The 17,065-nt window shown below is 41.1% G+C and overlaps 1 protein-coding gene across 6 annotated transcripts in view; it reads right to left on the minus strand.

The window, feature by feature from the left end:
• The window catches only part of chl1b (cell adhesion molecule L1-like b), a 65,838-nt gene that overhangs the window by 25,811 nt on the left and 22,962 nt on the right, over nt 1–17,065 (minus strand). For 2 of the 6 annotated variants that reach the window (XM_071494489.1, XM_071494483.1), the window contains exons 2-9: nt 6,122–6,322; nt 4,379–4,396; nt 3,562–3,670; nt 3,157–3,347; nt 2,423–2,545; nt 1,610–1,780; nt 1,300–1,326; nt 1,015–1,126 (exon numbers count right to left, since the gene is read on the minus strand). In XM_071494489.1, the coding sequence (XP_071350590.1) occupies nt 1,015–1,126; nt 1,300–1,326; nt 1,610–1,780; nt 2,423–2,545; nt 3,157–3,347; nt 3,562–3,670; nt 4,379–4,396; nt 6,122–6,221 (851 nt within the window). In that variant the 5' untranslated portion in view covers nt 6,222–6,322. Of the gene's footprint in view, nt 1–1,014; nt 1,127–1,299; nt 1,327–1,609; nt 1,781–2,422; nt 2,546–3,156; nt 3,348–3,561; nt 3,671–4,378; nt 4,397–6,121; nt 6,323–14,812; nt 15,913–17,065 lie in introns of those variants that run through there. The other 4 variants (XM_071494484.1, XM_071494485.1, XM_071494486.1 and 1 more) reach the window with 4 other exon arrangements.

Genomic DNA, 17,065 nt, shown 5'->3' on the forward strand with positions numbered 1-17,065 from the left:
ATGACACAAAAAACATAGAAAAATTTGTATGTATGTATGTACATTTATTAAAACTAGCTATATGGTGAATTTTTATATGGTATAACATGTTGCACGAATTTATGTTAACAATATAAATTTAATTTATATAGATTTATTTTACTAATCCAACATACATATAAAATTCTATATGTTTATTTATGTTTTTCTTATTATTCTAAACATTTCTATCTTCCCACTCTGGAAAAGAGGTTTCAGACTTTTGGACCCTAGTGTCTATAACATCAACATCTATTGAGAGGCTTTGTGATGGATATATATTTATGTACATGTGCCTATAAGCATACGTACATAAACAAAGATATTTGTATGGGCTAGACAGTGCAGCGGGCGGGGTCCGATGGTGGCGCCTTAATGGCAGCGGCTAAGGCTGGCTGCCTGTCTGTACTGGAACCACCTCCTCCCCCCCTCCCCCCTCCCCTGGAGCAAGTTGTTTGCGTCGATATGTTGTAAAATGTGCTTATATATGCTTATGTTGCCGAGGTTTTTTTTATCAAATCCACACTGTACCCCCCCGGAGTATAGTTTGGGTTTATTTCTTTTTTTTCTCCTCTCCTCTCCACATGTTTCTCCCCCTTCCCCCCCCCCCTTTTTTTGCTACAGTCATCCTGTTATGTTATGTGTTGACGGGGTGATTGTTGTAATTTCGCTGCAATTGTACTTGTACTGTTACAGTGACAATTAAGCCAATCCAATCCAATCCAATCCAATTTATGACAATATATGAAACTGTTTGGATTTCTAATAGGTTTCATATATAATTTAACATATGTCATGTATGGAAATTCAGTATATGTACGTATTTTACATTTGTCTATGAGACAGTAAATCTCGTCTCTACTCCACTGAAAAAAAAAAGGTTTAAAATCAGTTTTACATTCATGTCAGTTCAAAAATAGTCTTAGTTTATTTTTGGAGTTAAATTCCTCAGAAGTATAAGAGAATGAAGTTATTGAAAAAGGTAGTGTTACTTACTATCCCTCAGCAATACACTCCAGTTTCAAGTCTTCTCCTTTGACCAGCTTTGTCTCTGATCTGACACCAGAGGGCGTCAGAAGAGAGGGCCTTCTCTCCAGGATTGCATTAGCTAAGGAGGTACAGCAGAGAGTTAGACAGTGTGATGCACATCAGAGATGTAATGCAGTTCTCTAAAGGCTACACTTAAATATATTTATACATTGATACTGACACACCTGCATTATGCACACAGCTCTTTACAGATGCTGCACAATACAGGGGTGTTTTACTCTGAAAACTTACCCATTTCAGGACTCATGTCACTTTTTTCTGAAATGGAGGCGGATGAGACAAAAATACAATGAACATGAGGACAACATGGATGCATCATGACAAACATCACCGAGATCAAAATCAAAACATAAATCCAAGAGGATGCACAAACAAGACGGCGTGACACTTGGATGGCTTTTGAAGTGTTGCTATGAGTGTGGACATCAATGAACGTGTCGGAAATGATCAGCCCTCTCAAAACAAATCAAAGTTTGCATCATGCTGGTTTGAGAGGAAAACAGCACTTGAGCGAAGACAAAGGAGCTGAAGTGACACCTACTTGTCTTGATGATGACAGACATGGCAGTCTTCTGAACGATGGTGCGTATTCTCGGGAAGGCGGCGAAGCAGCAGTAGTCTCTTCTGCTGTCCTTCTCCTCCGCGTGAGAGAAGTAAAGATCTCCGCTCAAGCCCATAGAAACTCTCTCATCCTGTTCTATGTGCTGAAGATCTGAGCACAGACACAGGATCAGTTTAGACAGATCAGCATTTCCCCATTTTAACACCATAATAACATACATACTAAAGCTTTTTATACATCGGTATAAGTCTAATGATGTCACATATAATAATGTGTCAATCATAGGGAACAGAAGCAGAACCAGGACTTTTACTTTGATACTTTCAGTTCGTTTTGGTGATAAGTCTTTGTGTGTACTTTTACCAAGGTTAAAACTTTTACTTTGAAGGATTTAACATTATTGTTTTGTACTTTGAATTATGTAAAGCATGCAAATACTTATTTCACAACACCTGTTAAGTGCTTGGAAAATCATCTTATTCTTCTGGCATGATCACACAGGCAAAATATTCTGTATCACCTCTTCAACGAAACAAAAGAAAATTAAGACCTGAGCCTGGTCTAAGAGTCTGACCAACGTTTGTCTGCACAGCAGAGTTTGAGATTTAAGGGATCAGTCAGTTCAGAAGGTTAGGAGAAGAATTTTTTTAGGAAGCTTAAAATATTTTGCTGTCTCAATATAACTAAATACAGAATATGATGGATGAGAATAAAAGGTGTTGAAATTTGTATTTTCAAACAAATTGCACATACACCATTATTAATTTATTATCAATAGAAGGTATCACTTACTGATAGTCATCCAGTAGATCTGCAGAGGTGGTATTCCCTTAGGTGGGTCACACTTCAAAGTGAAAGGCTGGCCCTCCTCCACCACGACAGGCTCGAGTGTTTCTTTAGGAAACTTTGGAACATCTAGGTTAAAGACAAAACCTACAGTGAGCAGACGAGGTCAGACCAGGGTGAAGGAAATAAACTGTGCAGTGCTCGTCCTCTCCAGCAGATGGCAGTAATATCATTCTTGAATTCTGTGATGTGCCTTGTGTTTCCTAAGCTCTGTATCATTTAGAAGTTTGAATTCTATAGGATTTTTTTTTTTCTTTTTTCAGTTCTTGGCCTCCAGAAACAAAACAGACATCACTGTGACTATTGTGTGTGGCTTGTCACCACTGCTGAAAAGCCTGGCTGAAGCACAGTCAAATTTAGTCAAAGTCCCCTGTAGAGTGGATTTTCTTTTGAGGATTTATTGTGCATGGGAACAAAATGAAAAATGTAGCAAAGGAAATGATGGAGAGGCTGGATCACACTCGATGCTTTCTCCAATACTTAGCTACAGATGAGATGCTGCGAGGGGTGGAGCACTCAGGAGCCTCAACGACTTTCTGCCACGTCCAATACAATGAAAAGCTCACAATAGAGAGATGCAGTCATTATACAGGACTGCTGGCCCTGAATCACTTTGAAAGCACTGTAACAGAGCACCTGACACACATACACACACACACTCACAGATGTATGTTACTCACGGGGCACAATGAACTCAATCTCCTTCGATATAGCGGTCCCCAGTTTGTTTGAGGCGTAACAGCGATAGGTTCCCTGGTACTCTGTAAGGTTCCCATTATTGGGTATCACAAAGGTCCCAGAATCCTCTTCTTTCATCAGCCAGGGGTCTAGAAAGGGGTCGAATTCCTGGCCATTCTTTGTCCATCTGAATCTACATAAAGAAAGCCAGTATTGAAATGTCAAGTTCTACAGCTGAGACTCATTTTACAAAGCTGCTGCGCAAACTCAGCAACAAAATTCAGTACATCATCTCAATAGCCAACTGTTGTTGTTGTTGTTGTTTGTTAATAGTGTCTGCTTGGCTGCTAACAAGCTCTCCATCCTCCCCCCCTCCCATCTGAAGTGATGCAAGGCCTGGTACTCACTCCGGCTCAGGATTCCCTTTGGCTTCGCACGTCACGGGGAAGCTCTCATCAAACGGGAAGGCGATGAGGGAGCTGGGCGACTGAGCTGTGATGGTGGGCAGCTGCTCAACTGGGCAACAAACAGACAAGCAAGCATGGAGATGTGCAAAATACAACACAGGCCTCAATACTGAAACTCTATCCAAAGTATATCGTATTAAGCATGATACTACAGCAGTGGTTCCCAACCTGTTTGGCCTGTGACTCCTTAAAACGATGCCTTCTTGTGACTCCCGAAGCTATAGGACATTTGTGTGAGTAGTTCAAGTGAAGAGTAACTTAACTGAAGAATTTTAAGAGGCCTGAAGTAGTAAAAGTGTCCAGTATTTCAGAAGAAAAAACTTTTTTGGGACCCTGTGACTCCAGATTGGAAACCACTGTACTATGATGTTTATGACTGTATGTGGCTATATGCAGAGTTCTATCCCAAAACATATCAGACAATAATAACTTTGCTCAAAATAGCTTTATAAATATAGAGATTGTTTTTGTTTTGGTATACAACTCTTCATTTGGTCTCATGATGACAGACCTGTGACGTGGTACGGATGGAGGGATGGAGTATGTGTGATTATCTGATGATTAAGTGTTGAGGAAAAGCAAATGACATGAGTCTGAGACGCTAAAATACCAGTGTTATGGAGTCATGACTGATGACACATGAGAATCAGATCCAGTACATATGGCTACAAGCAAAGCTCTACAGCGAGTCAGGAGATTAAGTGACAGAGCTGAGGACGTCACTAATACCAGCGACAGTATGGCAGAGTGAACTTACTGTTTACATGACCTAAAACTACACAATCCACGGCAGCGCGGGGGGGGGGGGGGGGGGGGGGGGGGGGGTAAACAAAACAGAAACAGTCTCGTCACAAGTATTCTCTGTACGCAAACACACACATTAGTAATGCACTACAGAAGACTGAATTAAAAAGATATTCTGACATCACTAAGCCCCCAGAATGCCTTGTTCTTTATCTGTTCTTTATCAAGCCTTTAAGACATGTTTATATGAATTATTGAGGCAGAGGTTTGATGTGTGTTCTCAATGAAACGGGGACACACACTGATCCAACACAAGAGAAACAAGTAACCTGAATTCAAGAAGACAATAGCTGTAGATGTATTTATTCCATTCGCAGAACGCTCGATGGTTGGAACAGTTCTCTATGGTGTGATTTATTTGCTTCTTAATAATTTAGCACTTGAAGTTAAACCAAGGACAGGTTCTCTGGAGATGAGCATCACTCCTCACAAACAAGCTCTTCTTGTTTATATATTTACACCAGATCCTCGTCCTTTGACATGTTTATTATCTCAACATTTAGCTGATTCATCCTGGACTCAGACTGCAACATATCACACAAACATTTAGTGGAATCAGGTAATCTTTGGTTAAATATCTACTTTTCATTTCAGTACTTATAAACATGAGGCCTTCTGATTTGATATCAAGTCTTAAAATTTAGTCAGTTTACAATATTTTACAGTGCACAAGCAATGATTTAAAGAGTTAGTTCACCCAAATTACAAAAAATAAAAGGGTTCTGTAGAGTTGTTCAGATTCCACTACTAGTAAAGGAAATGCTGTCTAAGATACTGGACTGGGAATTAGTGAGTACACGAGTCTATGCCTACGCAGGAACTTGTGTTCTGCAGCCACTAGCAACTACTGTTATAGAGCAGTGAAGAAGAATAGATTTCTGGTAACTAGCATAACAAGGTCACTAATAATAACAAAGTCACTAAAAGGCAACAGATGCTGTTCTATCTGGACCTATAACCTATAACTTATTGAGAAATCATTACATTTTGACAGAGTGCCTCTGTTTTAACCAGTGCAGCTTTTCTAGCCTTTACAGCACTGGTTCACATGATGCTATTCAGCCAATCACTGCGTCTCAAGTCAGAGCACAATGCAAACACAGGGGAAACGAGAGGAGAGATAGTCAGAGAGCATATGACAGCTTGCAGTAGTAGGAGACAACAGCTTTCAGTTATTTGACAGCAGTCAAATCACATCCATACAGGGGTATTAGGATACAGCTGTTAACATTTTTTTTGTAACCCATTGATATCAGCCGAGTTCAGGTACTGAAATTGGTACCGGTCAGGAAAAATGGAATCGGACTCCACTGTGTCTGACCCCACTCGGACCCTACTGTATCTCTCCATCTATCCAGATAATTTTTGTTTTATTAGCCGAGATACCCTGTGGACTGCGTTTAGTTTGTGGTGCTGACATTATTTAAAATTTGCAAATTCAAAATCAATGTGGTCTTTTCAGAAATAACATCTTTGTTTATCTGGATATAAAGACAAATCTTTTTAAATAAGGTCTTCTTCAATAGAAAGGGTAAAACTCTTAACAGTGGAGCAGTAATGAGAAAACATATTTTCAGTCATCTGAGTAATCTGTCCCTTTTACTACAGCAGTCACTGAGACAAACATGTACCCTCCTGCATCCTTTGTGAACATGTGTGAATTCGTGATGCGCTACAGTACAAGTCAGCAACTCACCCTCTAGTGGGATGTCGATGGCGGTGTTCGTATGAAAGGCACAAATACAGGTGATCAAGCCCAGCACGGCGACTGCTCCCGGCCTCCTCTGCGACCTCATGGTTTCACTGTAAATCACTGTAAATCTAGGACGTCCTCAAGAAACGAGCACTCTCCTCCGCGTCTTCAGTTCATTTCTCTGCCACGCTGAAGGTGCCGTACCTGTGAGAGCGGCACAGACGGAGAAGGCCCCATGAATCCACCCACGTGCTTGGCAGACAGAGAGGCAAACCCCAAACACAACAAATCCCCCGTGACTGGGAGCCTGATTGCTCTCTGCTCAGCCAGGCATAACCAGGCACACCACACATTTTCATTTGCATCAACAGGGACTCTGTTCTGTGCTAGTTCAATTTTTGCTGTGACAAAGGAATATTCACATTAAAGCCTCCTATCGTCCCTGTCCCACGGGACTCAGATTGTTTTGTAGTTTGATGTCTGTGGAAGTGTGTGGCATAGAGTGTAATTTCCATGCAACGATGGAAATAAATAAATAAACAAATAGAGGAGCCTGTGGATTTATGAATTCATGGCAGATGTTCAACATTACTGAAGGAAAAAAAAAAGCATTTGTTCCAAAACATAGCCAAGACCAAAATCAAAATTACCATCAGAGTTGAGACACTGTTCAGCCGATTTAATCATCCTGCTGTTTTTGATCAGTGCCTGCATGATTCTGATAACAATGACTCAAAGAGATTAACAATGCAACTACAAATTTATCTATTATTGCAGCACAAGTTGCTGCCTGAGGGTTGTGAGGCACAAATCGCATACATAGTTAACAGTCAGAGCGAGCCGAAATATTCTTCAATATAACTAAAAACAATCAGAGAGAGTAGGTACAGTAAAAAAGGAGGAGGATAGCAAGTCCAGTAATCACAAGTACTGTATTTGTGTTGATTGGGCAACCCTTGGGCAACTAGTGCATCCTCATCCAGCTGTGCAGAGAAGAGCCCAGTGTTCACAGTAGTGCTTGGATCCAACACTTGCTCTTTCCTAATCTTCTTACTGCCTTTAACAAACTCAACAGGAAACACTGAGGTCGAACTCCAGCTCCAGAGATGTAATTGAATAATTGACCAGAGAACAAAAGAGTCGATTTCATTCACTGGGTGAACTATGAACACGATCTCTGAACTTTTCAACCATGCCTCATGATAATGGTATTAACTCAGTCTGTGACTCAATATTGACCTTTATGAACCAACTTGTGACCCCTGCCACGCCCACCAACGGCATCACCAACCAGGTTCGAGACTCTGCGTGTGCTACACATAACATCAATCCACCCGACTCAATCACAATTCAGGCTTATTGGTGTCTCAGAGTTATAAGTCATCTAAAGAAATGCCTGAGGCTTTCCTTTGTTTCAGTCTTTCCCACTCATGGTGATTTATGCGACTAAACACAGATTAAAATCAAAAGGTAAGGGCTTTGTGCTAATTGGCTTGTGCTTTGTTGGTAAGATTGGCCTGGTTAAGGGGGGGGGGGGGGGGGGGGGGGGGGGGTTAAAATTCCCACAAGACAATGTGTTCTCATTGTCCTATTGTGCTGGCCAAAATCCTTTACCAGCCCAACAACACCTTAGATGGATTACACTTTGTTCAAACTGTGCTTGATCATTTGCCTTTTGATTTAATTTGTTCTCCCCTCGTTAAACATTTATTGAGAACCAACTCGGCCATCTGGCTGAGGGAGGTCCGCTCAGAGCTTAACTGCTGACAATGTCTACACTGAAGTCAGAGGGTGTTGGACCTATATGATGCACACGAGAGGGGCCCCCCTCCAGCTCGCCTGATTTACAGACCGCGGGGCTGTTCTTAATCCCCGCCCCTTTCAGCGGCGATCACACCAGCCTGAGATTGATGGAGCTGGCAGGAGGTTAAAAGCTGCTCACTGTGGGAAGGCCAATATGAACCCTAACCTTACCGAGCCAAGACTCAGAGGGGACAGAAGCTCCGCCGTGGAGGGGGCGCGAGGAGGGAAATGAAGCGATGTGGGCCAAGAAAAAATCTCGCTGCGTACTGTCTCTGAGTGACAGATGTAGAGCGCTCTCTGACTAACTTTCTCCTTGTAAACACGACAAAATCACTTCTGAATGTGGACCAATTCGATGCAAAGGCATTGTAACCTAATTTCACTCATCAGCATTAATGTGTTTGCCACAATTAAAAGCTTCTCAGACGGTTTTCAAACTCCCTGCTTTAATAAATCTTGTCAGCTTTACCTTAGACGGCAAAAATGGGACCACAAGAACTTTTTCAATCGATGTAAATTAATCCACTGTGTTGAGTTGAATCTCTTAAGCCTTAAATTCCCTTGTAGTGAAGTCAGCACTTGATTGAATGAATTGGAAAACAGTGAATCTATTAGAATAAATGAATTATTATGAATTATACAAAAAATAAACCTGAGTATTCAGTCTCGCCTGTATAAATCCTGAAATCCTACAATGTGGTAGTTTGTATCTTGGGTCTGTTTTGTGTCAGTTACAATCCCTCATATGCAATGGTACCTATCAATCAATTACTATAGAAAAATAACTATTTTGATCACTGGTTAGTTTTTACAGTCATTTTTCAAGAGAAAATATCCAAACATTCTCTGGTCTGAGCTTCTCAGGTGAGGAGAATTTCTGTTCTTCATTGTCGTACTTCACTGCAAACTAAGCATATCTGGGATTTGGACTGTGGAACAAAACAAAGACGTTATCTTGGGCTGTGGGAAGCTCTGATGGAGATTTTTACACTTTCTTTGGACATTTAATGGACTAAGTGATTAAGCAGCAGCAAAATAAGAAGAATAAAGCAAATTAATCAATCATGAAAGTGATCATTACACTAACTGGAAGCATGTCTTTTGCCATTAAAAGAACTAAAGCAGATTTTATGTAAGGCTGCAACTGACAATTATTTTCATAATTAATTAATCTTTTAATCGTTTAATGTACAAAATCTGAAAAAAATACTTGATATAATTCTCACAGTCCACAATAACCTCTTCAAATTGTTCGTTTTGTCTAAGCAACAGAGTCAAAAGCCCAAAGATACACAGTTTACAGTTGTGTAAAACAGACAAAAGCAGCAAATGATCACAATGGAGGAACAGGAAACAGTCAACGTTTGAAAAAGAATCATTTCAGTTGTAGTGTGATGTGTCTATTCAGTCTCAAGGATGGGTCTGATTGCTACTGCTTGAGAGTGTATGTGCCTGCAGTCTGCATGCTTTATGAGATGGTGAAGTGTCAGATGATAAATGTAGTTTGTAGCATTTTCAGTCTTTGCTGGCACAGGTTTTCAGTTTTTGTTGACACTACAAAACTGCCATCCACTAAATCTGCAAACTGGACTTTAAGTTGCCGGAGAACCACCTCACCACTGAAGTCTTCATACCTTGTTTATCCATGATTGACATGTAAGGTTTTGTAACTGTGAGCTGTAACTTTGTCACGATTGGTTAGAAATTCGTTTTGATGTGATGTGTAATGTAATTTTTTAACAGTATATTTCAACTTCTCTTATGAAGAAAATTCTCTATGGCAACCTGTGTTTTTATCATTTATTGTATACTGCTCAACCTCACTTCACCTCTCTTCTTCCGTAAAGTCAAAGTCTCTCAGCTGTTCTTCACACTGTTGATTCCTGCGTGTGTGATTACTGTGCAGTTTTCATTTCTTTTTTCTCAAGGAAACAATCCTGGCACACTACTATACAACTGGCAAGTTCTGTTTGTTTCTCGACTCCTATAGTTCAGCCATCTGCTCCGGCGTTCACACTTCCACTGTGACCCATAAACAAATGTGCAAATATATGAAACGTGTCACACACTGCGAGGATCGTATGAGTACGAATTCAAAGAAAAGAAAAAAACACACCAACAAGTTGTTTCCTTGAACATTTTTCGCACTTGTGTACATGTTGTTTGGTGGTGGCATGGGGGTGGGGGTGGGGTGGGGGTCCAGGCTAAAGCATTCAAAGTTCACTACAGTAGGCCCTTGAGCTGGCACCATCTGCTCCTCTCTCACACAAAGACAACAGGCAGAGAAGTGTGGGCCTACTGTAGTTTAATGTGCAAGCCTGTAATAGGATTAAGCAGATCCTCGTCTTGTCAGGCTGGATTAAAATATTCTCTTCGTTAAAGACCTGCAGCGGGAAGACAGCAGCTCCACACTCCCCTCTCACACGCCCGATAATGCCTCCACACTGATTCCTATTTGATCGTTCAAGAACAATTAAAACAACGGCCGAGCTGATTAACGCTAAGCGCCAATTGACTTGTGCTGCTTCTGATGTGTGTAATGAGCGCGCAGTTTTTTAAATCGTAATTTTGTTCTTTTTTTTGTCCAATCAATTGCTCATTTAGCTCGCAGTGAACAACAAAGCATGTGTGAGAGGTAAAACTTTTGGTATGTGGAACTGAATTTTCCTCTTTGTTTAGAGATTTTGTTTTCCCTCCCCGTTCTTCTGAATTTGAACTAGACTGCGCTCTGACCTTTGGCAATGATAAGCATGTTCAGTATTCTACTACAAGCCCGGCAATGTAATTCATCTATTATTAAAATATTAGGGGCGGGAGACATAACAGAAACAAGACACTAAATGAGATTAGGAAGTGGGAGCAATATTAGATAATATGCTTGTCTAATTGAGATTTGGCTCGATTTTACTGCACTTCAGAAAGCATGACAGTTCCATTATCACACCATTAATATTTCAGAGGTCTGGAGCTTTAGCATGCTGCAGAGACAGGATCTGGTGCTGGGCGAAGGAGTGACAGAGGAGGGTGAGGATGGAGGAAAGAGGAGGAGAGGCTCTCGGGGCTCAGATGCAGACAGATATAAAGCGGCTGCACTGATGAACTGTCCAGGGTCTGACCCCTGTGCTCTCTATGAACTAATGAAGAACGACCTCCGTGACCCCACATGAACTCTCATCGCCTGGGAGAGAGTGGGATGCACTACATATATGGTGCAGTGACCCTGCAGCCTAATATAACTGCACATAGCACTACAGTAGGATAGTAATGTGACCAGCCCTGGAACAAGTCTGTGTAACGCTGGGAACACGCTGGCTGCGCAGCGTATGCATGGTGGCTGCAGTTCACACACGCATGACTGCTTTTCAGGCTACTCCAATGTTGGATTTCTTTTCATCCTAAAATAATTCTGATTTATTTTTGACAGAAAATGTCAGTAAAATGCCACTGTCTCCACATGCAGCCGCTAAAATGGTTAAAAATATATTTATATTTGTTTCATGTCTGTGTCGTCTTCAGATTCAGCTCAGACTACAGTGGAGGGTTTAAGCGTCTGAGAAACAAGACGCTTAGATGCCAGATCTCCAGATCATGCAATGCAGCCACAAGGCGTGAGACGCAGGAGTGGGCAGTGTGTCTCTCTCTCTCTAACCCATGAACATGGAAACTGAGACGTTCTGTAGCCGCCACACGCACACCACGCAGCCAGCGTGTTTCCAGCTAAAGATGTAGTTCATTTTAAAAAATAATAATTCAGCCACTAGAGGTTTTTTTTTTCTTGTCAGTAATGTGAATTTTTTCCAAGAGCTTTGCATTTTTCCATGAACAAAAGAGCATGAAGGCCTCTTCCAGCCTCTAATAAGTTGCTCTTTTGTGTGTCTGAAAACTGTTTGTCTCCATAAAATATGAAATTCTGCTGTGGACATTCAAGCGAAATGGGAATGAAGACTGCACTAAATAAAACCTCCAGTGGTCTCTTCATATCAGAGTTAACCATTATGTCTGCTTTGGATTATGACTTTTAATTCTAGTCTGTTGAATAATTTATATGCAGCATGGAAACAGTGATCATCAGAGCATGTCACATGACATGATAATAAAAATACATAACAGCTGCTTTCAGAGTCCTCACATTGAACCTGTTAATATGTTTAAAGCAAAAGAAAAGGTTTCACAAAGTGCACTGCACCTGTCTGCATCACAGCTTACAGCTTTCCTTCACTCCCCCTCTGATCTGCTCTCTTTGAAGTCCCACAGGAGTGCCCCCCTGCCCAGGACAATAATCACATTAGCGTGTGATCCTCGCTGAGTAGCCGGCAGAGAGATGAATTCACAACCTGGACTGGGGGGACTGGAATATTATTTTGTGTGAACTAACACGTCGTTCCTCTCTCCACACTCGTTCACTTTGTCCGACTGATGCTGGCAATTTCCCCAGACAGAACTGTGCCACAGCGAGACATGATCGATGGCTCTTATATCCCAAATCCTTACCTCCATCAGACCCCGAGGCAATTTATTTCTGCCAACAACCAAGAATTTCTGATGTTCTACAGCACACAGAGCTGCAGCAAAACCACATTTTCACAGAAAAACCTCTGCTGCTTCATCCATTTAATCCCTTCAGGTGTCCAATATGCATTCAGTTAAAAAAAAAAAAAAAAAAAATCATCATTTCAGCCTGTGAAATGAGAGGTTCTGCAGTGACTGATATTCAGCATTTGAATTTCCTGTGTCGTGCTAGAGCGAAGCATCTGGACAGTGTTACTCTGGGTAAGCTGTTTGACACAGCTGTCGGATGTGTGGCCCAGTTCCTGCGCCTCTCCATCACTTAATAAGGTCGAGATGAGGTTGTGTTGAGACCAATCGAATGGAATGAGTTCAGGACCAGACGCTCAAGATTTAAGATTTTCAAATATGACAAGGCAGAATCTCAGTGTTTACACTAGATTCTCACAGTCTGTAGACACGAAAACAAGAAACGCATCATAATAAGTCACTGAATTCACCATTCAACCTTTAAATGCTGATAAAACTTTGGACAGCGAGCAATAATTTTAATTGCTTTCAAGGCAAAACTGTCATCAACTTGCAAATTCTTGAAACGATGCTGATCAAAGTTACATCCACAGGCTACACAGTTAAAAACTTTCACATTTGAAAAGGAACTCGGCTCTGGGTTTGATATTCGAAGGCACATTAAAGAGAAACAAATGGGAAGTTTCATACTTTCATCTTTTTCACTCTCTAAAACAAACACAGCTCCCTTTCTTCATCATCATTGATCATTAAGATTCTTTTCTAACATCAAACCAATCAAAGCCAGATGAAAAATGAAACTAATTGGTTTGGTTTCACTTACAGGCACAGGGGCTGCAGTACAACGTCCTATACACACACTGTATTCTTTTCCCTTGTTAATGACATATATGTTTATTGGCATATTTTTTAACACATAATCACTCAAAAATCTAAAGCAAGAAATGTCATAAGTTCCATTCCACAGTAAATGGATCATTAAATAAAGCTAACTGGAGGTCTACAGTGATGCACCTCAAGGTCCGTTTGAAAATCATCCCTGTTACTGCTCAGTTTGATGTAAATTTGCTTTGGCAAGGAACAAGACACAGAATGAACTCAAGTGACTGTGAATCCAGTCTGTATTTGTTTAGGGAGTGTCTGGAAAGTATCCAGGCATACTGTGACGTATCACAGCAGACTTTTAAGGCTCCTTGAGGTTAAATTCATAAACTATGAGGCCTGAAAGCATGACAACACAATCAGCCAGTTATCACAGAACATAATTAAACCATGATTCATCCTGTGGAACAAAAGATCACTCAGCAACTGGTGTATTTATGTATTTACTTTGAACTGTATGACTAATCTCACTTAAAACTGCAGCTAACAGTTGTCATTATTGATTTATTTGTTGATTATTTTCTAATTAATTGTTTAAATGTTCACTCATCACAATTTCCTACAGCTCAACCTGATTTTTTCAGATCAACCATCAAAACTCATTTACTTTTTACTTTACTGTAATAAAAGAAAAAAAACCCAGCAAACATTTGTGAAGCTGAAACCAGTGAATTTTGGGCATTTTACTGATAAACATACTAACTTACAAGCTTACAACTCACGATCAATCGATTATCCAAATAGTCGCAATCAACTTGTCCATTAATAGACTGATCATTACAGCTCTAATCTCATTAATCTCATTTATCTGTTTAGTCAATACACAGCACACTCAGATTTATTACTAAATCTAACTATATCAACGTGTTTTCCATACTCCTTAAAATTAAAACCTTAACGAGCTGGAAAAATCCCACAGTCACACAGATGCCACAGATGGATTTTTAAACTTTTCCCATGAATTACTTGTTCATTAATGTTCAACAGATCAAGCTTCAACATCCTCAGATGTTTGTCAGACATCACAATAACTATGAGGACAGAGCCTCATGAAGGAAACATTTTCATTCATATAAACTTTAGATTTTTCTGTGACAATTATGTGGAGATGCAAAGTGTTGAGGACAACTTTGTTTAGTCATAGAGCTGATTCAGCTGCAGTTGTTGAAAACTCTCTAATAGGGACCTTGATACAAACAACTAAATGTTGGCATTTTCACCTATAATAAAAAAAATATTAAATTTTTATTTAACAAAAGAACTGTTATGATAGAACTGATACATGCTCAAAAAACTATGCAAGAAAACAAGATTTCAACTATTTTTAAAAGGAAAATCAAAAGCTGGTGATTTTCCTTTTTACTTTTAGAGGACAAAAATCTAAAGTGTCTCCTCTTTGTGGAAAGACCAAGACTTAACTCAAATGTGCTGCAGCAGTTTTACAGCCATCCTCAGAAACTACAGAATACTTACAGGATTTCACTTCACCCTCAGCTTTGGTCCCTATGAGAGGAGAACCTGTTTCTTTCCAAGTGATAACATCCAGAGAAGAAGGAAACCACGAGTTTGGTGAAATCAGATTTCTGCCAAAATGGAGAGTGCTGAGCCTTGTTGTGCGTCGTGTCATACAGGCTGGAGATGGACAGAAGCGGAGCCACTGTAGTCACATATGTTGCCAAAGCCTCCAGCTTGGCAAAGACGCTCATTAAGCCACTGACAATCATTCCCACAAAGCCCGATCTAAAGGCTATTCACCGGGTGTGTACAAAGGAGAGTGGTGGAATGCAAGTCCCATCTCGCTCCCCGTTCAGCATCATGAAAGATGTTGGTGCACCTGAGGGCTGAACGAAAAGTGTTTATATGCAATGATCAATTGAGGGGGAAAAAAGGAAAATATGAGCAGTGTACTGGGTGGGAGCACAGATCACCTGCTGTGTGAAAATCTGTTGAGTTTTGCTGCAGCTGAAATCTTCTTCTGTCAGCCACTAACAATCTCCTTAATTGCTAATTCTGCTGAAGATTGTCGCCCAGCATTAGTCCAGTATTGTTTGAGCTTTTGAAGCGCTCCTCTCCTTTATCGTCCTTATGGAAAAGGATATTTGGTTGAAAAACCAGTGTTTTTTTTTTTTTTTCTAGTATGCGTCTGGATTCAAGTGGACCTGATTGTTCCACACTGGTGAACAGGGACCTGGCTCCACGACTATATAGATGGACTTTGAGTGGAGGCTGGGTGACATGTCAGGGGAAAGCTCAGTGCACTGAGAGTGCTGAGACTGTCGATAAGAGCCTTCCACCAGCCCAACAAAAAAAACGCAGTCTCTCTCCCACGACACACAGGGGAGGGGGGATGGGAGGATGGGAGGAAGTGCCCCCAGTCTGGATGATGTATGGTGTGGACCCTAGTCTGAGACTCTGGGTTTTAACGGGGAGAAAGGCAGAAAATGAAAGAGGGGAGGAGGGTCATGGTTGAATTATGCTGATGTGGGTCGTAACCGTGGTGAAAAAACCAACTGAAGGCGCGGCTGCATCGACGGGACTGGCAGCCACGAATAACAAGGTTGTTATCACTCAGGCCTCACAAATGCTGACAGTTGGGAAATGGTGTGTAGGTGAGGTTGTACCTTTATGGGACTGGATAGATGTATTTAGCTATTTAGCAGATTCTTATGGGCAATTTAAATATATACATTTTATTTCATTTTTTTTTGCCTATTACACTGAATATATAGCTGCTTGATTTAATTCTTTTTCACTCAAAGAAACAGACTGCAGTGAATGGACTGGCTTTTCATTTAATCTTGCTTGAGGTTTTCATTTAGAAAATTAGGTTTAAAAGGCAGACGTGGCAACATGATGAAGAAAATAGTGATATTCAAGGCTGGGATTTGGAAGTAGGGGGTGGTGGGTGGGGGGATGGGGGTTACACTGGTCTTTTCATAATGAGAGCAGTCAGCCAAAGTCAGTAACTGAGAACACTCACACGCCTCTGCAGCGTCAGCGCCAGGCCCTCAGAGCCCATAAGCACTCTTTGAGCTACAACAGGATGGAGCTGCCATTATGGCCACACAAACAGAGGGAAGCCTTATGAACTTTGCACAAATGCTTAGTGCTCCGGGGCTGGACAGCTCTGGAAGCCAGGGGAGATGGGTAGGTACCGGGGCAGGCTGCCAGTTCCGAAAGGCTTAGTGTTCACGCACTCGGGCCAGACAAACCTGACATTGTCCTGGGCACTGCCCCGGGGAAAGCCTCTTCCCCTTTCTCTCTGCTGCTCTGGCTCATTCACACTTCCAGCCCAGTTGATTCACTGATTTGGACATGACTTACAGAGGCAAGAAGGCAAACATTTATTCACACTTTGAACCAACTGTTAAAATGCCATATGGGAAGTCGGGGAGAAAGCGTAAGCAGATCGTGTAACTCAGTAAACTCATACATTCATCTGGCTTAGATTCTGCTGTCATCACACTTCACTGGCACCTGATGTGTCGTTTGTCACGTCTGCCTGTCTGATGCAGTGTTGAGCACACACTCTGACTTCACTTGGATAGGACTCATTCAGACATTCAATTTTAAATGAGATAATCCACTGCGCCCTCACAGAAAATGTGTACGACATCTTTAATTAATAACGTATCTCTTATCTCCCTCAAGCAGCTATCAAGAAGTGTTATCTGACCACTACAAGATAGAGGTCTGCAGCCACATCGTGTCACTGGAATTCAAATA

The sequence above is a fragment of the Trachinotus anak genome, unplaced genomic scaffold (assembly GCF_046630095.1).
Source record: "Trachinotus anak isolate AG129_WGS33_773 ecotype Australia unplaced genomic scaffold, CSIRO_AGI_Tana_v1 ptg000013l, whole genome shotgun sequence".
NCBI lineage: Eukaryota > Metazoa > Chordata > Actinopteri > Carangiformes > Carangidae > Trachinotus > Trachinotus anak.